At 37.0% G+C, this 26694-nt stretch overlaps 1 protein-coding gene across 1 annotated transcript; it reads left to right on the forward strand.

The window, feature by feature from the left end:
• Positions 1 to 63: 63 nt before the first annotated feature.
• On the forward strand, positions 64 to 26694 carry dnajc15 (DnaJ (Hsp40) homolog, subfamily C, member 15). The gene is made up of 6 exons (XM_048193014.1): positions 64 to 221; positions 2583 to 2634; positions 5942 to 6015; positions 8872 to 8948; positions 11489 to 11559; positions 26206 to 26694. The coding sequence occupies exons 1-6, from the start codon at positions 117 to 119 to the stop codon at positions 26274 to 26276; spliced, it is 450 nt and encodes a 149-aa protein (XP_048048971.1). The 5' UTR covers positions 64 to 116; the 3' UTR covers positions 26277 to 26694.

Raw genomic sequence — 26694 nt, forward strand, 5'->3', positions numbered from 1 at the left:
ACATAAATATCTTTTAGAATTGTTTTTAAACCTCTGTTTTGGAATCGCGAGACCTCTTAGCTAAGCAGCATGAAGATTGTCCCTCTGATGTTTCCGTAGTTGTGTTAGTCACCAGCATGGCGAGCTCCAGTGGTGTAGCGATGGACGGGGACATAATGAGACATGCTGAATATACACCAAAATCTAACGTGCAGAGTGAGACAGATATTGACAAACGCCTTGTGAGTAAATGTCGCGCTGGAGAGTCTGGAGAATTTACACTGTTTTACCATGAAATGTCTGAACCACCTGTGTCATAAGAGTTTCATCTGTGCTCATCATAGTATTGACCTTGCTGATCACATCTGAAGCATTTATATAAGACTTTTACTTTTTTCTTATCAAATAATGTTATTTTATTTGATAAATGCTTACTGTAAAATGTAATGAAAATCGCTCAATAACGGTTGATGTAACGTGGGAAATTATTAGCATGAAGGACGTATTACTCAATAACATTCTCAGTTTTTATGCATCAGCTCTTGTGAGTATCTAACAAACATTTTATGGCTTACTAAAAGTTGATTTAATAAATATAGTAATAAAAGAAGGTCCTTAACTAAACATTAAGTTTGTCAAGCCAACCTTTTCAAAATTTTTAAAGGGTTAGTTCACCCAAAAATTAAAATAATGTAATTTATTACTCACCCTCATGCCGTTCCACACCCGTAAGACCTTCGTTCATCTTCGGAGCACAAATTAAGATATTTTTGTTGAAATCCGATGGCTCTGTGAGGCCTTCATAGGGAGCAATGACATTTCCTCTCTCAAGATCCATTAATGTACTAAAAACATATTTAAATCAGTTCACGTGAGTACAGTGGTTCAATATTAATATTATAAAGTGACGAGAATATTTTTGGTGAGCCAAAAAAAAAAACAAAATAACGACTTGTATAGTGATGGCCAATTTCAAAACACTAGGCGTTTCTCAATGTCAAGGAAGGATCCTCGGAAGCCAGAATTTCGAGGATGCTACGTCATCGACATCCGTCGAAGGACTGTTCCAATGTTGAGGATCCTCGGAATTTCAAACAAGGACTGAGTCCTTCGTTCGAAAAATATCCCATATACAGGACAGGATGCATATGTGTAGCCATCCCGCTCTTCGCGCTCTAAAATCTAAAATCTGTTCAAAAAATTAAAAAAAAATGTTGACGTTAGCGGGCAATATGCTTTCAAATGTAAGTATGGAAACATTTGTTATAACTGTAGTAAATATGTCAGATAAATAAAGTTTAACGTTTTAATAACAGTACAAATTACTACCGTATTGATGATATAAATTATACAAATACAAATTACGTTATTGATGGCTAACTGAACCGGACTGTCATTTAACAATTGTTAGCTTGGTTGCCGTCACCAGCATTTCTTTTACCATTTCTCTGACGTAATGACGTAATGACGCAATGACGCAATGACGTGCACTTGCTAGTCTGTTCCATTTACATGTTCTCCGAATGCTAAAGAGGAGCCTCGCCTAGCCTCTGAAGGAAGTGACTTGGAAGGACCAGTCCTGCCAAAGAAGTATCCTTGACATTGAGAAACGCCTACTGCTTCATGAAGCTTCAGGAGCATAATGAATCAGTGTATCGAATCAGTGGTTCGGATCGCGTGTCAAACCGACAAACTGCTGAAATCACGTGACTGATTCAGCTGATTCGACACGCTGATTCATTTGTGCTCCGAAGCTTCCTGAAGCAGTGTTTTGAAATCGGCCATCACTATATAAGTCGTTATTTTGTTTTTTTTGGCGCACCAAAAATATTCTTGTCGCTTTATAATATAAATATTGAAACACTGTACTCGCATGAACTGATTTAAACATGTTTTTAGTACATTAATGGATCAACAAAGTTCTTACGGGTGTGGAATGGCATGAGGGTGAGTAATAAATGACATTATTTTCATTTTTGGGTGAACTAACCCTTTAAATGTTATATACACGGTCACCTAATGGATACAAATTGTTTGTGTGGTCATTGCTAGGGCATTGCTAGGCAATTAGGGTGTTCATTCTGTCCGTCTGCCTGTCTATCTATCTATCTATCTATCTATCTATCTATCTATCTATCTATCTCCATCAGATAGATAGTCAAAGACAGATCAATAGATAAACTATCAGATAGATAGATAGATAAGCTGTCAGATAGATAGATATACAGATACATAGATAGGTATCCATCAGATATGTATGCCGTTAGATAGCTAGATAGATTGTCAGAAGAATGAAGGTTAAAGGGCTTGTACATTTTAGCTGTTTAATGTTTGCAGTTTGAATTTATGAATCATCATGTAATGTCATGATGATTCATGAGTCAGACTCTGAACATTCAGTCTATGGGATTTTGGGAATTTTGGATTGTCAGTTACTCTCTTAGAACAGGTTGATGGTCTGTGGTGAGTTTGGTGGACATAATTTAAAATCTCTGTAGCCAACATAAATATATGACAACACTTAAAATGCTTCTCTACCAATGTTGACCTTTTGTTTCTTGTTAATTATATAGTGATAAAATGTTTGTTTGTGTGTGTTTCAGGGTGGCACTCTGATGGCAGTGGGACTGGGGGTTGCTGCAGCTGGGTTTGCAGGTGAGCACAACCGCTTTGATCCCAGTGTATGCACCCATTTGGAGATTCCCAATCCTGTGTCATTAAACCACATGTTGCATAGTCACATGCAGAAGCTACATGCATTCATATAATATGTGTGGTATGGCCTAGTGGTTAAAGCTCTGGGCTGGGAACCAAAGGTTAACTGGTTCAAACTGATGATTGATTACCATTGTGCTTTTGAGGAAGTGCTTAACCTCAAATTACTCCAGGGGAGACTGGATTGGCTGTATTTTATTGCACGGATTGACTGCAATAAGTATTTTCAAGCTGTTGACAGCATTAGCTACATGACAAATTAGAGGCCACTCACTGGTTTTGCGGTTAAAAATGCAAGACGCAGAGTCTCATTATTTTTACATAAGTGCCGCATTTTTAGAATGCCGCGTCATGCACAAGACGCTGCAAAATAGCGAGACGTGAGCACAACAGTCAACACGTCCATCTAGCGCATTTACATTGAAAAACAATGGAAAACTTGCGCAGTGGAATGGAAAAACACGTGTGAACTGGCCCTTTAAAAAATTGGTTGAGTAAATTATTTAATTGCTTACTCAAAGATAGTGGCTGCCAGAGTCCTGCACAGGTCCTTTTTGTTAAACCCGCACCCGCAGTACTTAACAGAACACCCGACCCGTTAGCACTAATTTCATTCCGTACCTGACCCGACCCGTTTGACATAGAAACCATGACCCGAACCGCACCCGCATTAAATCAACATCAGGTAGAAAAAAATATTTATTTCCTCACGTAACACAAGCAATCAAATCAACATTAGGCATTCTGAGTTGATGCATTTAAGAAAAACAGACATGCAGCCCACCATGATAATAATAAAATAAAAAAGATGAGAATGTGCATCCGTTGTGTAAACAATACAAAACTTTTGCCTACATCATGTGAACAGTCTTCTCATACAAATGTGCATAAATCACCCAAAAGGCTACAGACGCTTAGAGGTCTTGATAAGTTAGAGTCTCGGTAGAAAGGATGTGACAAGATCATTAAATTCGGACATACATTGTTTCCTTCCTACATCTGTATGCTGCCCATGGAGGCAGCCTTTTTGAGCTTTTTGTCACTTGTTTCGATCCTGAACGAATCAGTGTGCTTGAACGAATGAGTTGAGTGAACGATTCAATGACTCACTCACAAAGACATTGAGAAATTTGAGTGTATATCAGGATTCACCAATAACCTTCATACTAAAATGTATTTTAAATTTACAAAAAGAAAAAAAAAAAGAAAAAAAGAGTAACAACTGAAACAGCATATTCCAGCAGCCATATCACCCAGTAGCCCAAGACTGGTTGCCCACTGAAGCTAAGCAGGGTTGAGCCTGGTCAGTACGTGGATGGGAGACCTCCTGGGAAAACTAGGTTGCTGCTGGAAGAGGTGTTAGTGAGGCCAGCAGGGGGTGCTCATCCTGTGGTCTATGTGGGTCCTAACGCCTCCAGTATAGTGATGGGGATATTATACTGTCAAAAAGCAGTCCTTCAGATGAGACGTTTACCCAAGGTCCTGACGCTCTGTGGTCATAAAAATAATCCCAGGATGTCCTTCAGAGAAAGAGTAGGGTTTAACACCGGCATCCTGGCCAGATTTGCCCATTGGCCTCTGTCAATTCATCATGGCCTCCTAATTATTCCCATATATACTGACTAGCTTCATCACTCCATGTCCTCTCCACCAATAAGCTGGTGTGTGGTGGGTGTTCTGGCGCAATATGGCAGTGAAAAAAAAAAAGTAAGAAAAGTTGTGTCATAGCTGCAAGATTTCTCTGTATAAAAATGCAAATACACATATGCACAACTGGTTAATTTGTGTTAATTAGGCAGACATTTTTCATAAGTTCTCCTGTCCATAAATATGAAATTATAAATTTTTTTACAATCCTAATTTATTCAGTGTGTTTAAGCAAATCAGTTGAGCGAATGATTCAATGATTAACTCAAAAAGACAGTCACTTGTTTCAATCATGAATGAATCAATGTGCTTGAATAAATCAGTGAAAACTTTCCACCACTAATACACAGTTTGACCATCCATCTGGAATGCGCAAACACAGACAAGCGGAGTGCTACCAAACAGCGAAAAGTTTCAGTGCCGTCGGACTAAATATCAGCACTCTTGGATCGCCTTGTTGGCGAAGGTTTTGTGTTTGCGTTCTGGCGCAGAGTATGTTTCTAGGCAGGATGTTTGCAAGCTAAAATCCCTCGTGTTGTGGTTCACAGTGGGATAGAGTAGCCATTGTATAATGTAATAAAAGTTTTTTCCTCTTTTGTCCTCTTAAAATATTTAGCTAAACTTTCCTCGTGTATGTTAAAACTGCCCACAGATATTTATGATGTGATTCTAAAGGATTGGAAGCACTCGAGATGATGGCGGCGTTGATGAGGGAGATGGTTAAGCCACTCTTACTGTGAGTGTTTGTTCAAGCCCCCTGATGAAGCTCACCCTGGTTAATGAGGTCAATGTGGCCTCTAGCATTAGAGGTCTCGAAAACGGCAAATAATTAAAGCGACTTTGTCATCAGCATGTTTACGTTTGATTCTTTTCTGGCAGGTGTCTCTCCCTACTGCTGCTTGGTAGTTAATCATTGTTAGTCGCCAAGTCTTCCACCCATAGCTGTGTGAGGTCAGGATAGAATAGCACTTGTGGTTGCTTTGAGGAAGGGGGTTAATTCCCATTTCAGTACATCGAGGGGGCAGCGCTTCTGCCAAAAGCTGAGGCGGTGTGTGGTCTGATTCGCTCAGAGGCAGGGCTTTGGATTACAGCGAAGGGAGCCTCAAACGCTTTTTGCTGAGAAGCAAAATAACGTTTTCCTCTCAAAAATACACTCCTCAGAATTTGATGAAATGAAAATCCAAAAATTTTCCCTTAATGTATTGCTTTAATGATTTTCTGAATTCTTCACCTACTATTTGGTTGCATTAAATGAGCCGCTTAACGGCCTTTCTCAGCTTTTTATTGAATGCTGGATGTTCAGAGGCATTACATGTTAATTTCATTGAGTGCTGTGCACTTGCAGTGTGTTGCTTCACAGTTGAACCACAACCGCTGGCAGTTCACCAGCACCCTGACCAAGTAAATACCAAGGGAAGTTGAAAGGCGTCCTCACCTTTAACACATATTGAATAAGATTAAAATGTGGTTTTGTCCTTGGTTTCACCCTTAAACCAACATTGTTAACCCTGGAAATTAACTCTGTAAATTGTGCACTATCAAGTGGCACACTTTAAACCCATCAACCCTTTTTTTTTTCCCTTATTACATTCGCTTTTAGGTCGATATGCTTTCCATTTATGGAGGCCTCTGGGACAGGTTATCACGGAAGCTGCCAAGAAGTTGCCCACTACGGTAAGTGTCAGAAACAAACCAACAATTTTTTTTTAGCATACATAAGCAAATGATTTTGTTGTGGGATTGCTCTCTAACACCCTGTGAATCAGTATTCCCATTTGAAAAGATCCAGCATAACGTATTCATTTTTTAAACAGATTCTGCTTCTGAAAGTGATGATTTGTGGGAATGAATTTTGGATATTTCCATGTTCATTTCCACAACTTGAGGTGCTTGTTTGCTTGCGTTGTTGTTGGCAAGCTAAACCTCTCGCTGTAGGGCGAAGGACTGATTCATCGCGTCATTCTGGCCTTGGCCATAGTTCGCGCTGTGCGCCTGGTTTTTGATGGGGTCTGTAAACCTGATTTGTCCAGGTTCTTCTTAATCTCTTGGGATGTGTGGTTGGGGCTGGTTCCCAGTGCTTTGACTCAACCTGCACACCTGTGTACGCTCTGAAACTTCTATAATCTCAGTGGCTTTCGCAGAGTCGCGGCTGAGCACTCTTGTAATAGATCATTATTACATTCATTAATCCAATGATTTAATTTTTCTGTGAATCACATAACGGATGAGTGTGATTAAGTGACATGTTGTGGGCTGAGATTGGACTGAACATTCTGGCCTCCCTCGCCCTGTAAACATACATATGTTTTTACTCAGTTGTGAACTCTGCCCGAAATCCTGCAGTATGCACAATATCTGAAGGAGCCACGTATTCTGGTACGGCATCTTTATTAAAGAGATAGTTCAGTAAAAAAATATGAAAATTCTGTTATTGTTTACTCAACATCAATCAGTACACGAGTTCGTGCTGTTATTTTTGCCATAGATCACAAAATTTGACATTTTTGAAGAATCGTTTCAAAGCTCTTGCCTATTCAACCACAGTTTATGTCATCAGAACTGTTAAGGTCCAAAAATTACAAAACAACACACTGACTTTTTTGGTCTGTTCCTCATACAAACCTAATTTAATGCTTAAAAGGGTTAGTTCACCCAAAAATAAAAATTCTGTCATTAATTACTCACTTTCATGTCGTTCCAAACCCGTAAGACCTTCGTTCATCTCCGGAACACAAATTAAGATATTTTTGATGAAATCCGAGAGCTCTCTGACTCCTCAGTAGACAGCAATTTAACCACCACTGTCAATTTCCAGAAAGGTACTAAAGTGGTTCAACCAGAAAAAGTATTCTCGTAGCAGATTAAATGTTAACCCCAGGTAAATTATGAGCAGCGTGAAACGTGAAGTGGGATAACCCAGAATTCCTTTATCCGGGGTTTAGAATGATGCAGGGTTAAATATTTCAAGTGTGAAGAGCCCTAATGCAGTGGTTCCCAACCTTGTTCCTGAAGGCCCCCAAACACTGCATATTTTGTATCTCTCCTTTGTCTGACACACCCATTTCAGGTCTTGGAGTCTCTACTAATGAGCTGATGATCTGAATCAGGTGTGTTTGATAAAGGAGACATGGAAAACATGCAGTGTTGGGGGGCCTCCAGGAATATGGTTGGGAACCCCTGCCCTAATGTTTGAAAGTCCCAAAGTCGAAAATCTATGAAGAAAATGGAAATATAAACATGGTTCTCATGAGGTCTGTACTGTAACAAAATCTCAGCAAAAAACCTTCTTCCAAACACCTGAAGCTCATATAAAACTTGGCCTTCATGATCTTAACACTCGATCTTAGGCTGTTTGATGCGTTCACGCTACGTCATAATTACTGTAATTACTAGATGACAACCTGGAATGTTATATATATAATTCTATGGCAACACAAATGAATCTGTGTAATTTGAGTAATTGACAGAACCATAATATAACAAGTAATGCAAATGTCTTATTAATAAACATATTTTAATTTTGTTGTACATTCAGTGCTATCTACAGTAAACTATTGTATATCTTTTGTATACTTTCAGATTATTGCATTATAATGACATTATCAAAAATATAATGAAATAACTGCATTGTACTACATTTTACCACTTAAGCCGCAGCCATTTTGAGTGTTTGCGGCTAATGTTGCAGCGATCATGCAGAACAAGTCGAGACTCTCAGAAAAAAATCAGAGTTCGCGAATTGGAATCAAGGACGCGAGCGCTTTTCAAGTCAGTGATTATGGTAATTCTGGCGTGAACGCATCTTTAGTTTTGGAATTTGGATAATTATGGGGTCAATCTTCTCAAATCCCTAAATTCTCCACTTTCACATAATAAGGTAAAAGTGCTGATCATGGGGCTTTTAGCTGAGCCAAAGCAACTTGGTTGCCATCTGTATTGATTATGCATGTTATTTTGCACATCAGTCATCTTGTATTGTGCGTTATGGGTTCAGTACAATACTATTTATAGCATTTGAGGCATAATGTTGATTACTACAGAAATAATTCGGCTATTCCATTTAAGGTAAAAAACAGAAATGTGAAGCTTATATTTTTCTTAAAGCACTCAGAGGAGTTATTCATTTAAACCCTGTTTATAATTTGTTCTGTATAGTTGGTGAAATCGTTTTCAGCTGGGACCACTTTGCTGGGTGAATGAACTTCTGATTACAGATTACCGACGTAATGTCTGTGCTTTTACAGATACCACCATCATATCTCATTGTGTGTATCAACCAAATTGAAACATTGGCTATAACTTTACAAGTGATTCTATCATCCTAATTTCATGTCACTAAGGTTTGAAGTATTGTGTGACACTTAAAAAAAAAACTGTGTATGTTAACTGCCTGACCTTGTGTATTTCCCTTCTAACAGTTTAAAAACTGAGGAAGATGTATTTTTTTTCTAGTAATCAACAGATATGCTGTTGATAGGGCTTACCTTTGAATCTGGACTATTGTTTTCAACATTTTCTTTTCTTTCCTAGTCATTTTCTGCATATTACAAAGGTGGATTCGAGCAGAAGATGACCAGACGGGAAGCCAGCCTTATTCTCGGGATCAGGTAATTGTGGGCCGTGGGCTAAACAAAGCCCTAAATCACTGCAATTCCTCTTGCTGAATTCTCTCATTATGAGTTGTCATGGAAGAAAACAAAGGTGTTTTACAGTATATACACACACTGCATCACTAAACTTCCCAGAAGAGCTTGCGGTTAGGTCTGGGGGCAATTCTTTTGGTTTGAAGTCGGTCGTCATCTCCTGTCGTCACAGCTTTGATCCTGTAACATCTAATGGGAAAAATTCTCAGCTGTGTCTCTTTTTAATTTGTGATCTGCTTTTTGGTGGACCACCCTCCTCATCCTAGGAGGGTATATTTCTCTAAAAATTTCCCCTACTTCAACAGAAGTTCACAGGGTCCCACACCAGGTGTGACTCACACCGTGCAAGCATCACATCCTGTGTGGCGTAGCTTGCGTCATTGCCATGTGGCTTTTTCTCTTTGTGTTGTCAGTCAAACTGGACTAATGTTTTCATACACTGTACCAGACTTTATCCAATATTTCTTGGATGTGACCAATGTGAACTCGGTCAACCGCATTCATGCTCATAAAACGGTACTGATTCGGGTTAATAGTTTTTATTATTCTTTTCACATCCGTCTCCAGCTTTACTTTGGTGTCTGTCACTCACAGCTGAAATAACTGAGTCCAGTAATGTTATACTGTTTGCCCTGATATACTTTGATCTCTCTACACCTATGATGAATTCAGCTAATTTGTAAGGTCATTTGTTCTATTTAAAGGGATAGTTCACCTAAAAAATGAACATTTTGAGATTTTTGTTCATCCATATACTACTGTTCAAAAGTTTCAGGTCAGTTTGTTAAAAGGAAATTAATACTTTTGAGTAAGGATGCATTAAATAAATTAAACGTGACAGTAAAGACGTTTAATGTTACAAAAGATTTCTGTTTTAAATCCATGCTCTTTCTGAAAGCAACAAAAATATTAAGCAGCACAACAGTCAAGATGATAGGAAACGTTTCTTGAGCAGCAAATCAGCGTATTAGAATGATTTCTGAAGGATCATGTGATACTGGAGTAATGATGCTGAAAATTCAGCTTTGCATCACAGGAATAAATTATGATTTATTTATTCAATTCAAATATTTGGCAGTATTCTGCTTTGAATCTCATCTTGAATCCATCCATCCATCCATCCATCCATCCATCCATCCATCCATCCATCCATCCATCCATCCATCCATCCATCCATCCATCCATCCATCCATCCATCCATCCATCCATCCATCCATCCATCCATCCATCCATCCATCCATCCATCCATCCATCCATCCATCCATCCATCCATCCATCCATCCATCCATCCATCCATCCATCCATATTATACAATATTATACAATATTACTGTTTTTACTGTATTTTTGATCAAATATATGCAGCTTGTTTCTACTAGATGTACTTACTATAGGGTTAGGGTTTGGTTTAGGATTAGCTGCATTTAATTATGCATAATTTACAGTTATTTCTACACTAACTACATGTAACGTGTAAAGAACACTTTTTTTTTTATCCCAGTCGTGTTCATGTTTTCTTTGATCTTCCTTACGTTCATTGCTATTCTGATTTTAAATGAGTTTGAGCGCTCAGTTTAGTCTCTCGACTGCCACACATATCTGCTGGAGATACTGACTCTTCCGACAAATGCAGTTTTGCCTGACAGATTCGTCATCGCATTCTGGAAGCATCCGCTCCGCACAGTGTTTTAATTAGTTGCTCTGGCCCCTCTCAGACGCCCACTCCTGCATATGATTTGAGACTTGAGAGAAGAGTTGGTAGGACTGAACGTTTTGTTGTGTAAGCATTAATGTATCTTTTAATCATCACTTCTGGCTGTTTAAATATGACTCAGATCAAAACCCTGAAAACTGTAGGCTGGAAAGAAATTAATTCATCTTTCGGTAAGGATACAGTGTGAAGCCAAATAACTAATAACCATAACTCAATGATTCACATAGATTAAAATATTTAATCGATTTAATAAATACAGAAGTTTTATTTTATTTTTGAATAAATGTGCTTGAATATTGTAATTTTAAGTCTCATTAGTATCTAGGACCACTAGAAAAACAAAGGATTTCAATAGATGGAGATAAAAACCATCATGTAATTTTAATTTATTAATTATTTGATGATAATTTTTAAATTGAAAAATACATTGTCGTGTTTAAAACATGTTTTAAAATATAGTACGTTAAATCATTTTAGACGGACATTTTAAATTGAATAAAAAAATTGCCAGTTGCTTTTTTTGGGTCATTTTGTCAAATGCTTTTCGATACCTTATTTGTTTTCAGTTCTGTTGCCTGTTTTGTCCACTAAATTGGGGAATTTCAGGGGATGTACAGATTGAGTATTTCCAGTTGATGTGTGCAGTGATGGAGACAGACCACACATGTTGATGATTAGTGCAAAAAATCAAGTCTGGAGGCCTGTAATTAGATTCATACAGCAGTTCACAATGTGACCACTAGATGGTGGTGTGTTCCTTTTCTAAATGTTCTGTTTTCTTGTTTGCACAGTCCAACCAGTGCTAAGTCAAAGGTACGGGAAGCACACAGAAGGATCATGGTCCTAAATCATCCAGATAAAGGTCAGTAGTTCATGTTGACATGTTGGGATGGTTGCGTTTTCATCAGTAATTCTGACTCTCCACATGCAGCCGTAGCTGTAGGTATTGTCTGAGCAGAGACGGGTGTTGATTACATTATTGATTTGAACGGCATTTGTCATTTGTCATAACACACTTTTTAAAGAGGGCTTACATCTCTGCAATGCTGACTTGCTGTAATTTAAGCCAGAGCCACACAAAGCAGGACACAAATCAGGCGAACCATCACTTCAAACGATCATTTGCCAAGTACCGTAGATTCAAAATGTTTAATGGAAAAATTAAAATACTGTGAAAATATATTGAAAATAATCAAGGCATGTTTTTGCAATCTGTCCTTCACTAAAGGAGGAATTATATTGAATCATTTGCATTCATATTCACCCATAAATCACAATACATTGTGACATATTTTTAATAAAACCTTTAAAAAATGCCATGCAGAGACATTGATGCTGCAAATTAATCATTCATTTTTAATCAATTCAAATCATTCAGCTAATAGTTTTTACTGATTCATGGTAATGAATCAGTCTTCATAACTATATAATGTAATGTAAAATATCATTGTTGCAGCTGGAGTTTACATCAGAGACCGAATTAATACATCTTGATGCTTGAGACGAGCAAGGAATGTAAAACTAATGACAAATTCTTAATGGTTGAATAATAAAGTACTTTAATTTTTTATATTTAGCAGATGTTTTTTAAATTCTGTTTCAAATAAATGCTGTTCTTTTGAACTTCATTAAAGAATCCTGAAAAAAAAAAAAATGTATCATGGTTTCCAAAAAAATAAGCAGCTGTTTTCAACGCTCATGATAATGTTACATGGTAATGTTTTTCTGAGCAGTGAATCAGCATATTAGAAAGATTTCTGAAGGATCATGTGACACTGAAGACTGGAGTAATGATGCTGAAAGTTCAGCTGTGCCATCAAAGGAGCAAATAGCATTTTGAAATATATTACAATAGAAAACAGTTATTTTGAAATTGTAATATTTCACAATATTATTGTTTTTACTGTATTATTGATTACATAACTACTGTCATGGTGAGCACAATATACTATAAAATTATATAAAAATGTAAAAATTGTGTAGTACATCACAAGCGAAATAATTTTCATATCACTTTTTGTATCACACAGTAGTGATAATGCACGGGTACCAATGTATTTAGATCCGATAAGGATTTGTTCACTCTGATCTGTGCGAAACAGGTAATAAATCTCTGTCTAGCGAATTGCTTTTTTGCAGTGGTCTTTTTAAGTGCAGGGTCTCACCTAATAAACACTGAGCAGGAGTCTTTATTTTTCCTTGGTCACTGTACTCGCCCTGTTTTTCTGTTCAAGGTTAATGGCCTCACCTTGCCTTTCTCTGTTTTTTCCTCTTTCAGTTGCGTTTCTCACAGAGCTCAGAGTTGCTGTTTATATATGTTTGTTTGTATGTGTGTGTGTGTGTGTGTGTGTTTGTTTGTGTGTCAGCCCTTGTTTGCTCTTCTAGACCACTAATACTCTCAGTGAAATAAGCGATGGTTTCTGTGATGCTATCTGTAGTGGAGCGATAAGGCCTCTGACTGTAGGGAGGACATCCAGAAGAGAAAGTGTGCCAGATTTGTCCCATCCTCCAGCGTTGCTAAGAAATCCTTTACTACAGTGCTGATAATAATGGTGTGCAAGTGCCCATTTTGTGTGTTATACTAGTGGAGGGGGCTGAAGTATTAAAGACCCCATGAAATGGCTTGATGAATGCAGTTTGCTTTCCTGTGGCATTTATGTGTTTCTTATTGAAACAGGAAGCTGGAATAAGACGTGCTAAGGGGCATTTACACTACACCATTTTCCAACTAAAAACAGAAACTTTTAATGCATTTTGGCCGTTCATTTACACGACAACAGCTTTTTGGGGGCCTGAAAATGCAAACTTTTGAAAATGGGGATCAAAGTGCACGTTTTTGAAAATGATACTGCTGTCGTCTCCGTGTAAACTACAAAAACACAAATTTGTGAAAACGGTGATGTCATGCGCATGCGTATTACCTGTTCAGTCTATAGACGCGTATAGTGTTTCTTTACAAAGTGGCCTGACAGCATAATACAGTGTTTTTAGTCGTTTTTGCAGATCTATGTGAACGGGGATTGTTTTGACAATGTTGTCGTATGTACGCAAAAAACACAATGGATCAGCTTTTTGTTTTTATTACATCATTGTTGTGTAATGTACCTTAACAGACTCACCCTTTTTTAAAAAGGTTAAAGGATTAGTCCACTTTAGGGCTGACCGATATATCGCATGCGATTGTCATGCGCATTTCGTCAGTAAAGCCGGTTCCCTGATTACCGCGAAATCGCCATCACCTGCTTTCAAATGGAGCGGCATTTAATAGACAGAGCCGTAGATCACTGACAAGCCACGCAATATCGCGTTCATTATCGCAGATGAATCGCCTTTGATAATGAACGCAATATTGCGTAGCTTGTCAGTGATCTACGGCTCTGTCTATTAAATGCTGCTCCATTTGAAAGCAGGTGATGGCGATTTCGCGGTAATCAGGGAACCGGCTTTACTGACGAAATGCGCGTGACAATCGCAAATGATATATATCGCCCAGCCCTAGTCCACTTTTAAATACACTTTTCCTGATAAATTTACTCACCCCCATGTCATCCAAGATGTTCATGTCTTTCTTTCATCAGTTGAAAAGAAATGAAGGTTTTTGATGAAAACATTCCAGGATTATTCTCCTTATAGTGGACTTCAATGGGCACCAACATGTTGAAGGTCCAAATTACAGTTTCAGTGTAGCTTCAAAGGGCTTTAAACGATACCAGATGAGGTAATAAGGGTCTTATCTAGTGAAATGATCGGTCATTTAAAAAAAAAATTACAACCGTTTATGCTTTATAAACAAAATATCACCTTGAACGTACTTTCCGTTTCCGCATCCTTCAAAACGCTTACGCTGTATGTCCTACGCCTTCCCTATTCAACTTACGGAAAAAAACAAAACTGGCGCCACGTTCGTTCCGTAAGTAGAATAGGGAAGGCGTAGATCATTCAGCGAAAGCATTTTGAAGAATGCGGAAACGGAAAGTACGTTCAAGGCGATATTTTGTTTATAAAGCATAAACGGTTGTATTTTATCCGAAAATGACCGATCGTTTTGCTAGATAAGACCCTTATTCCTCGTCTGGTGTCATTTAAAGCCCTTTGAAGCTGCACTGAAACTGTAATTTGGACCTTCAACCTGTTGGTAGCCATTGAAATCCACCATATGAAGAAAAATCCTGGAATGTTTTCCTCAAAAACCTTCATTTCTTTTCGACTGACGAAAGAAAGACATGAACATCTTGGATGACATGGGGGTGAGTAAATTTATCAGGAAAAGTGTATTTAAAAGTGGACTAATCCTTTAATAGCTTTGAAGGGTTAGTTCACCCAAAAATGAAATTTCTGTCGTTAATTACTCACCCTCATGTCATCCCAAACCTGTAAGACTTTCGTTCATCTTCAGAACACAAATTAAGATATTTTTGATGAAATCTGAGGGTATCTGAACCACACATAGGCACCAACATCGTTGCACCTTTGAGGTCCAGAAAGGCAGTAAAGACATTGTTAAAATAGTCCATGTGACTGCAGTGGTTCAATCTTAATGTTATGAAGCAACAAGAATACTTTTTTTCCGCAATTACAAGACAAAAATAATGACTTTATTTAACAATTTGACCTGTTGTCATACGCAGTCTTAGTCTTGTCAACATTTTGGAAATTGTTTTTGTATTCATTGAGATATTGTTTAAAATGTTACTTTTCAAAGGGGGTGTACTCATTTACACTGAGCACTGTATATAAAGGTGACTTGATTTGCGAATACACACTGATATAAATTACACAAAGATAGTCAAAGGTCTTCCTTCATACAAAATTAATATTATATTATATTATATTATATTATATTATATTATATTATATTATATTATATTATATTATATTATATTATATTATATTATGGCTGTCAAACGATTAATCACGATTAATCGCATGCAAAATAAAAGTTTGAGTTTGCCTAATATGTGAGTACTGTGTGTAATTATTATGTATATATAAATACAAACACATTCATGTATATTTGAGAAATGTTTACAAGTATATGTATTTATTTATATTTTTATATAATTTATATTATATATAAATAAAAATATTTTGTTCATAAATAATATATTGCTCTTAACTATATACATTAATTTGTTTGTATTTATATATACATAATAATTACACACAGTACTCACACATATATTAGGCAAACTCAAACTTTTATTTTGTATGCGATTAATCGTGATTAATCATTTGACAGCTCTATATTATATTATTATAAATAATTCATTATATAAAATTAAATTTCACAACAATAAAGCAAATCATATGAGCCTATTTTATTATATGATTTCAAGTAAAAATGAAAAATAAATATTAGGCTTACACTGTAAGTGACATGAACAAAACAGAATTAATTCATTAATCACAATTATTTGTATGACAATTAATGGTCAGCACAAAATTCATGATCGTAACAGGCCTGTACATTGCTACATTATTGACAATAGACCTATTTGCTTGGTGAAATTTCACTGGGATCACACCTTTATGCTACGTTCTATTCAAAGTTGGATGTGTGATAGTCCTACTCTCAGTGATTTATATCTCAGACTTCCTGAACACAAAGGTGTTATGTTACTCAACGCTCCTATGAGGAAAGCAACCATTAAATATGTGTAGCAGGTGTTTCATTGTCAACAAAGACGTCTCTGAGAGAGTGGAGTATGCTGTGCGACACTAGAATCTGTTCTGCAGGAGTGCCATTATCAACTGAGGATCATTTATGATGTAATGTAGCAATTTAATGTAGCATTTTATTTACCGTACATCTGACTGGGTGCCGGCATTTGATTCTAACAACATACTTGTACATCCACCTCTCGAAATTTTTCCAAGTTTTTCCAAGCTGACATTTCAAGTGGTGTCGAGTTGCGTTCCGTTCTGTTAATTTCTGATTTTCCAAGTCCATCTGCAGAGCCATACATAACAGCAGTTTCTGACCAGCAGCACCAGGTTATTGCTGAAACTTGTTATTCCCTTCTTCCACTCATCTGTTGTTCTAATTCAATAGACGTTTTCTGTCAAGGTCTTTGTATTATTGGTTTCTGAGGAACTCGGTTGACTGGCGAGTTATCAATATGGGTCTATACATACACGTCTCACCTTGACATCACACACAATTCAAGTCAGGAAAGAGTCTGTAACCCAAATGTGATTGAGCGCTTTTCTATATTTCTGTGTTCATCTTGCGTGTAGCGCTTTTGTGAGTTTAAGCCCCTACGGCAAGGTTTCACAGTGACACGAGGATCGACGTTATTCGCTCCGGTATCCGCTCTTTAGGTCGTAATGAGATGATTAACTTTGAGCGGTCAGGGTAATGGCATGGAATGATTGTTGAATTGGCTTTCATTAGTTTGCTAGCTATGAGCAAATGGGGACATTGAGAAACCGTCATACATGCCTTAACTCATCTAACAGAAACTGTATGAAAGCGGAAGCAAACTAAAAAAGGAAAAGCAATCAAAGAATTGTTTTTCAGGTTATTTTGTTCAGCTTGAAAAGATGCTGACGTGTGACTTGTGTGCTTTGTTCTGGCTGGCTTGTAAAGAGCAAAATTATATCTCATTGAAACCATCTAAATGTTTATGCATTTGTGCTGAAATGGCTTAAAAAGAGGAACCGTCATTTCAACCTTAAAAATCTGTCAAGAATAAAAATCTGGTTACAAAAAAAATAGATTGATGTTGAATTGTTCGCAAAAATGTATATGCACCAATACAATAAATGTATAAAGAAGCAGCATACTTTTATACAAATATATGTTTGTGACGGTACCAACATTTCAGTAGTTTTTACCAATACTAGTAAACTTTTGCAGGTGTCTGTACCAATTTCGGTCCCAGTTTTTTTTTTGTTTTTTTCTCTATCCTCTACTCTTTCCTACATCATATGTCAGGTCAGAGGTCACCCCTCTGCAAGATCTTGTCTCTCTTGTGAACGAACATACAGCCGTTGCTGGAAGCCAGTGGTTATAGTTTATAAAATTTTAAATATGAATCTTTTTCTTACACAAACCCATTGCTTTGCTTTAGAAGGCATTTATTAACCCTCTGGAGTTTTATGATGGATGGATTTGCTTTTTAGAGCGTCAAAAACTATTCAATGCCATTATAAAGCTTGGAAAATGCAAGATATTATTTAAAGGTGCCCTAGATTCAAAATTTGAATTTACCTCGGCATAGTTGAATAACAAGAGTTCAGTACATGGAAAAGACATACATTGAGTTTCAAACTCCATTGCTTTCTCTTTCTTATGTAAATCTCATTTGTTTAAAAGACTTCCGGAAAACACGCGGATCTCAACATAACACCGACTGTTACGTAGCAGTCGGGGTGTACGCCCCCAATATTTGCATATGCCAGCCCATGTTCCCAACATTATGAAAGGCATTAGACAAGGGCAGCCAGTAAAGTCTGGATCTACACAGGTGAATCAATAGACTAGGTAAGCAAGAACAACAGCGAAAATGGCAGATGGAGCAATAATAACTGACATGATCCATGATAACATGATATTTTTAGTGATATTTGTAAATTGTCTTTCTAAATGTTTCGTTAGCATGTTGTTAATGTACTGTTAAATGTGGTTAAAGTTACCATCGTTTCTTACTGAATTCACAGAGACAAGAGCCGTCGCTATTTTCATTTTTAAACACTTGCAGTCTGTATAATTCATAAACACAACTTCATTCTTTATAAATCTCTCCAACGGTGTAGCATTAGCCATTAGCCACGGAGCACAGCCTCATAGAGAATCAAATATAAACCTCAAAATAAATACTTTACTCACATAATTCGAAGCATGCATACAGCATGCATGACGAACATCTTGTAAAGATCCATTTGAGGGTTATATTAGCTGTGTGAACTTTGTAAATGTGCTGTAATATAATCGAGAGCTCGTGTGGCAGGGAGCACGCGAATTAAAGGGGCGGCGCGCTGAAAAAAACAGTGCATAGTTAATGATGCCCCAAAATAGGCAGTTAAAAAAATTAATTAAAAAAAATCTATGGGGTATTTTGAGCTGAAACTTCACAGACACATTCAGGGGACACCTTAGACTTATCTTGTGAAAAAGCATTCTTGGGCACCTTTAATATAACTGTAATTGTGTTCAGCTAAAGGAAGAATGTCATATACACATAGGATGGCCTGAGGGTGAGTAAATTATGGGATAATTTTCATTTTTGGTTGAACTATTCCTTTAAGTACCGACTAGTACCGTTATGTTTGACAACCCAATTTTTAATTAAACATTTTAATGTGAAAAGTTTTGGTGATTTAATTAATTGATTGATTGAAATAGACACTTGAATTTGATCCATAGAAATGAATCAAACTTTTTTAGTGTAACACTGTCAGTTCAAGTCTCTAAAAACTATTGCAAAGTTTTTCTCTTGTGAAATATGTCTGTTGACAATGTCTATAGGAAATGTACTGGGCAAAATGATATTGCCAGAAAATAAAAAGTGTAATTAAGTGCATCACTGCAGGCTGGTGAGCGCTCAGCTCCACTTCCTCTCTGACACACAGACAGATTAGCAGCCTCCTCAGGCCCTGCTCCCTGCTACCTGTTCACTCTCCTGTGTGTTTTCCCATTTGTTATTGTTGCTTATCATGATAGTCTTGTGCAAGTGGGCAGGCAGAGACACTGTGTGTGTGTGTGTGTGTGTGTGTGTGTGTGTGTGTGTGTGTGTGTGTGTGTGTGTGTGAGAGAGCACACAATGGAGGCTTTCAGGATCTTGGAGAAGGGCGGCTTTATGTAAATCCTTTTGAGTCCTTCAGCCAGACCAAGGTCATTGTTGTTGTCAGTGCTGTTCCCTGAATCTCATGAAATCTTGTCACATGGACCCCAATGAAATATAAATAAATAAATAATGAATTCATTGATTAAAAGAAGACTTTTGTAGGATCGAGATTTTTTTTTTTTTTTTTTTTTTTACATTATTTTCATGAAATCTTATATATTTCTGTTGTACAATATATTTTTAACAAACAACCATGACTTAGACATTCTTAAATAAAATATATATATTAAAAAATATTATTTTTGTATTTTATTTATTTTTATTTCTATTTTCAGCAGGGTCCTAAAATGTTTTCATATTATTTAGTACATTTTATTAGTTTTTTTCTTTTTCTTTTACTTTATATTTGGAAATATATATATTTTTTCTTTTTTTTCTACTTTGGGTACATTGGGGTCCATGTGATTTCATTTCTTTATCCTATTTTGTTCTCTCTTCACTATTTTTTCTTACACAGTTTAACCAGTGAGCTTTACAAACATTTAAACCAATGTATTGTTTATATTTTCTCATTTAACCCCTTAAACCCGAAGCGCCGGTACTGGCCCGACAGGGGGCGCTGCAAATTTATCATCACTTTACTTCATATATTCTTGCTTGACCAACACAAAATAGGTGTCATTTTAAAGCTTAGAAACATGCTTTTACATTTTCTGAAATATTGCATTTCATAGCTCCATTTTCATAGCATGAAAAATGACTCTACTTGAAAATGTAAACTGTAAAAGCATCATACATAACAGGTAGTCATATCGTTGAAAAGGTCTCAACTAGCAGAATACACAAAGCCAAAATTTTTGTATGAAAAATCGCTGCTGACACACTTGTAAACAGTATACGCACTTGAGGGTTTTGCACAGTGTTCTGGTTTATAGCTTTGCAAAACATTAGTAAACCATATTATTAGGGCTGTCGCGATAACCGCAATATCGTAATACCACATTTGGCTCCCTATTGAGGAGCCAAATGCAAACGAATGCAAGAACCACAGCAACTGCAATATTTGCATTTTACATTTCGTGCATATGTACTGAATTTTAAATAGTAATGATAACATAATGCGTACTTTGGTGATTAACTGCGTCTGTCCTTCAGGCCGAAACATATATATATTCATGAAAAAAAGGTTGTCATGTCCAAGGAAAGTGAAATCTCAGTCTTAGCATCGACACTTTGCTAGTCAAGCTGAGCCTTCTAAAGTGGCACTCAAAGTTAAAATGATTTCAACAGCTTGTTTCGTTACATCTCTCTTTGAATGAATCAGCATTTTTGAATGTGTAGTTGAATGAATGGTTTAAAGACTCACACAAATACAGTCCCTTGTGGCGTAACAATGTAACTGCACTCGTCTGACAACAGAAAGTGTCTTGTCCAGTCAGATTCGAGGATCAGAACTAGCTGTTATACATATAACAATAGCCCTGCGATCTTATTGTCAGGTTTATGTTCTGTTATGTGGACCCTTATTTTGACATTCTCTTCTGTTCACTTCCTGTTTCAACGCTTTATTAAAGTTTCAGTTTCATTGGTTACTGAATATGTTCAATCGGCCACTGTTTTAAAGCTGAAGCGCGCTTGGATTGGACTGATTGCTCAGATTGACCGCTATTACTTTACTAGTAATCATCGATCATCAACCAGGATCTTAGTTGTTGTTGCTGCTTATTCTATGTAATAATAAGTATTTTTATTTTTTTATTGTGGGATTTACACATGTAAGTAGCTCTTATGTTCAGTAAAACACTTATCACTTATCTGGAGAGGTTTTTTGGACTTTTGATACAAAGGCTACCATTGTTCCAAATGCCATAACTTTTGATTGCTTTGAGATATCAACACCAAATTTGGCCTAGATGCAGTTGACATGATTGTGATCAAGCTCAAACTTGATTTTATGGCTGGTCACATATGCTTTCTAATAGCCATCATGTCAAGCATGAATAATAACAAAATAAATCAATAAATTGCATCACCTTTTCTTGGGTTTCCTCAGTAGTGTTGGTACATAAGAGCCTCCAAACATATTTTCTTCAAATTTTTAAAGGTCTTCTATCAAATGAGACTATGTACTTAATGCTACCTTTTTTTGTGTGCGTGTAGAGTTATAAGCCCTTACTTTTAAGTATGTCACTTAGACATGAAATCATTAAAAATACCTTCTTAACCCCTAAAGGGTTTATTTTGCCAGTCAGTCATTCAGCATTAATTCTCTAGTTCACGGGTGACCCTTCCAGTGACCTTGGATCCATGAATAGTCAATTAGCAATTTAAAGGTGCAGTATGCAGTATTGACAGGCACAGCTAGTGGATGAAATGGGTACAGCAGTCCATATTCAAAATATTGGATAGGGTTATTTCTCCTGCTCCCTCCTCTTCAAACTCGACGCTCACGCTGGTTGCCAGTTTGAGGACACGCAACAGGAGCAAGCGCAATTGTCAATGGAAGGCAACTGGCCTTACACTGTAAAGCCCAGAACACACCAAGCCGACGCCGGCGAACTAGTGGTGACGAAAGCAGACTGCGGGGTTGGCTCACGTCAGCAGCATCTGGATTCAAAGTTGCCCTGACACACCAAATCGACGCTCGACACCTGACGGCCAAGTAGCACGTCCTTTCTGCGCCTGCGTGAGATGAAATGCCTTTCCGTACCAGCAGATGGCAGTAGCTGAACAGCCAATCAGAATGATCAGATGGCCCGACGGACCGATGAGCTCCGACGCCGATTCAGCATGTCAAATCGGCCGAAAACCCCCCCCCCCGACAAGGACCAACTTCAGCCGACGGTGCGGAACACACTGAGAAAACTTAGCCGGCCGACAAACAATAACTGCCTGACGGCCGATCGTCAGCTTGGTGTGTTCCGGGCTTCTGGACATTTTTAGATGGATGCTGAGGGTTTATGTTGGGTAGAATCTGAGATCTCTAATCTAAATTGTTTGCTGGCTTCCATGGCTACAGTACGCTGTGTTTTCCGCCAACTGGCAACCTGGGGTGTCGAAGTACTATTGGCAGTAGGCGGGATCACACACGCCAAAACAAAAACAGACAGTCCGACACGGAATGCACATTTCAATGTAAAATAACTGACTGTTACATTGTTTTGTTGCAAGAATGTGAACTAAATCTCTGCAAACATATGGTATTTTTGTGCTTTAGTACAGTGAAAAAATGCATACAGTATTTTTAAGTTGTCAAAATTGACCAAATGACAAGAATTTATTTTAATATAATCATTGTTATAAAACATTTAACTCATGATGCTGTATTAATCTGTGCCAGAAGGGGAGTATAGAAGAATATTAATTCATTTAAAGTTGCAGTAAGTTATATCTGAGAAACACTGTTGATATTTGAAATCAACCCAATCAAACACACCCCTCCCTTCATTGCTCCGCCCACAAAATGCACAAGCATGCAATACATGTATCTTTTTATGTCTCTGGATATCTCTTTATCATAGCTGAAGCGAAGCAATATAATGCTTCGCAAAAAATAAAGTGAAGATGGTGAACGAGCACAACATTTAAACAAAAACCCACATCAAGGTTGATCAAACATCTCAATTGTTATTTAATCAATTATTTTTAATTGTAGATCATTAATAAGCCAAAATGTGGTAGCACTTAGATTATACACAAGCGATAGTACTGAAGGCCCCGATATACTCACGGAGAAGTTCTTTTTCGTTCTTCGTTTCGTGGTAAAATGAAGTTCGAAATACGTGAACAGCGGTATACTGTTATAGAACATCTGACGCCGCCCACACTGCTGAGAGTGACAGATGAATATGTAAAAATGTGCTGCATGCTTTCGCCTCAAATAAACACGGAACAAAATTGAGAAAACAGCAATCATTAAAAAAAAAAGCATAAGAAAAGCATCTGATCATCATAGCAACATGAATATGTTTGCACGAGCTCTGCATTTCGGCACTCTAGTAGTCCCATCACATTTATTTATATAGCACTAAAATCAAGCAACTTTACCGTATTAAACATGAAAAACAATGACATTGTCTCGTTTCATCAGAAGAACAACTTAATTTTCTACTATAACGCAGATCTCCAGTGTGTTCATGTATTCACTCGGGGACGTCTGATCTCCATGGAGTGAACAGGCCAAATGAATCGGATAAAATTTCACTTGAAAGAAGGCGAAACCTCAGCGCACACCTTCTATTACGTTATCGTCATGGACCAATGGTAGTACGAAGGTGTTTTGCAGCTGGAACAGACTTTTCCTAAGAGTTCGCTTTGGCAAGCCATTTCGAACTCCCAAAACGAACTTCATTTTGGCCTGATTTTGTTCGAAATGATGTCAAATCAGTTCGTTCTTCGATTTCGTTTGAAGTATATCGAGGCCTTAAATGTTTTAGCAACTATTTATTGTTTCAGTTTTAAATAATTTATGTACATACAGTACAGTCCAATAGTTTGGAACCACTAAGATTTTTAATGTTTTTAAAAAGTTTCGTCTGCTCACCAAGACTACATTTATTTAATTAAAAATACAGTAAAAAACAGTAATATTGTGAAATATTATTACAGTTTAAAATAACTGTGTACTATTTAAATATATTTGACAAAGTAATTTATTCCTGTGATGCAAAGCTGAATTTTCAGCATCGTTACTCCAGTCTTCAGTGTCACATGATCCTTCAGAAATCATTCTAATATGCTGATTTGCTGCTCAATAAACATTTATGATTGTTTTCAATGTTGAAAACAGTTGTGTACTTTTTTTTCAGGATTCCTTGATGAATAGAAAGTTCAAAAGAACAGCATTTATCTGAAATACAAAGCTTCTGTAGCATTATACACTACCGTTCAAAAGTTTGGGGTCAGTAAGAATTTTTATTTTTTTGAAAAGAAATTAAAGAAATGAATACTTTTATTCAGCAAGGATGCATTAAATCAATCAAAAGTGGCAGTAAAGACATTTATAATGTTACAAAAGATTAGATTTCAGATAAACACTGTTCTTTTGAACTTTCTATTCATCAAATAATCCTGAAAAAAAATATTGTACACAAATATTTTGTACAATTGTACACATTAAATGTTTCTTGAGCAGCAGATCAGCATATTAGAATGATTTCTGAAGGATCATGTGACACTGAAGACTGGAGTAATGATGCTGAAAATTCAGCTTTGCCATCACAGGAATAAATTACTTTGTCAAATATATTCAAATAGAAAAGTTATTTTAAATTGTAATAATATTTCACAATATTACTGTTTTTTTACTGTATTTTTAATTAAATAAATGTAGCCTTGGTGAGCAGACGAAACTTCTTTTAAAAACATTAAAAATCTTAGTGGTTCCAAACTTTTGGACTGTACTGTGTATATATATAAAACAGTGGAGGCGAATTTTATTTCACAAAACATTAGTTCACAGGAGGTAAATTAACATGCATAAGGGGTTGTGAATGTGCTCATTGCGCAGTGAGGGAGAAATGATTGGTACAGAAGCGAGGGTTTAGCTGTCATCAGGTAAAATCTGCCATGACTTTGTGACTGTGTTCTGGACCTGCAGGGCACCTCACACACGCACTCATGGAATGTGGTTTACTGAAGGAAAGATGCAATGGAAATTTATAGCAGCATGATGGGGCGCAGCAGGCACCAGGTGTGCCTCATCACATGCTGCCAGCAATAGCACATTTTCCCCCCTCTCAGCCACACGCTCCCGTCAGACGCCATGGACGTGGGCTGAAAGTGATTGGAGGCAAAGAGATTTATTTTCTACAAAGCTTGCGGATGTAGAGCTGTAAGGTGGGCTGCAGAAATCAAGATTATGCCTGTGGACTCGGGGTAGCAAATTAATTATGTTGCTCCATTTAGTTTCAAAGTGATTTTAAAGTCAATGTAAAACACTGTTTGTGACCCATTTGATTTCTGTAATGACATTTCTGAGTGAAACGGGATATATTTAATGAGAAAGAAAATGTAAGGTGGTACCAAATTGTATCCATTCCAAATTGACTGGATTGCAAAAGTGGGAGTTATATATACTACTTTTCAAAAATGTGGTCAATGAGATTTTTTTTTTTTTAAGAAATTAATACTTTTATTCAGCAAGGACATGTTAAATTGATCAAAAGTGACAGTGAAGGATAAATGCTGTTCTTTTCAACTTTCTATTCATTCAGCAATCTTGAAAAATATTAGTTAGAACAACTGTTTTCAACATTGATGATAATAAGAAATGTTTATAGTGCTGCAAATCAGCATATTAGAATGATTTCTGAAGGATCATGTGACTGAAGACTGGAGTAATGATGCTGAAAATTCAGCTTTGCATCACAGGAATTACATTTTATAATATATTAAAATAGAAAACTGCTATTGTTGGCTAAATATTGCTGTTTTTACTGTATTTTTGTTCAAATAAATGCAGTCACTGGGGGTGGTACCCTTTCAAAAAATACTACCATGTAATAATATGTACACTTTTAGGGGTAAATAAGGTACAAATGTGTACCGCACCAGTGACAGATTTTGTACCTTTTTTCCTGAGTGTAGAAATGGTACAGAAAGTAACTGGAAAGAGAAGTTACATGGGGAAATGTGCATTTTACATTTTAAAAGAATAAGAGGAGGAAGTGGAGACAAAAAATGGACATGCTGAAATAAAACTGCTGCTTCTCCTGCAGGTGGATCCCCATATTTGGCAGCCAAGATCAATGAAGCAAAAGATCTTCTTGACTCCGGCCCTCGGCGCTGACCCAGCTGCCCGCGCTACCCCAACAGAGAGTTACATCTACTTCAGTGCCGACAACTCACCCATGAGCCTCCACAAGTCATTGTTCTTCTCCATGTTTTTCTGCCATAAATCAGCCGACTCTCAGCATATTGTGCTCCGTTCTATCTGTCAGTGTTCCTTACCACCACTTTAATGCAAGTTGGCAAAGGTTGATCCTTCATGTTAAAGGATCTTCAGACTGTCTGTTTGAAATATCTCACAGTAATCTTTATTATTTATTGAGGTGACTTGTGTAATGTATAACGTCTGCTGAAAAATCTGGTGGATGTATCATTTCCAGTGGCTGAAAAGCCTAAAGTATTTCCCCTAATCCGCAGGGACCAGACCATGTAGGTGTTAAGTTATTTTAGCTTGCTGAATAAACAGTTTTACAAATCTG

Source organism: Megalobrama amblycephala, linkage group LG6 (assembly GCF_018812025.1).
Source record: "Megalobrama amblycephala isolate DHTTF-2021 linkage group LG6, ASM1881202v1, whole genome shotgun sequence".
NCBI classification, from domain to species: Eukaryota; Metazoa; Chordata; class Actinopteri; order Cypriniformes; family Xenocyprididae; genus Megalobrama; species Megalobrama amblycephala.

Excerpts from the sequence above, each read along its gene's own strand:
- dnajc15 (XM_048193014.1), top strand. The coding sequence starts at position 117 with ATGGCGAGCTCCAGTGGTGTAGCGATGGACGGGGACATAATGAGACAT. Across the intron at positions 222-2,582 it reads CAGATATTGACAAACGCCTT|GGTGGCACTCTGATGGCAGT; the intron begins GTGAGTAAATGT and ends TGTGTGTTTCAG. Across the intron at positions 2,635-5,941 it reads TGCTGCAGCTGGGTTTGCAG|GTCGATATGCTTTCCATTTA; the intron begins GTGAGCACAACC and ends ATTCGCTTTTAG.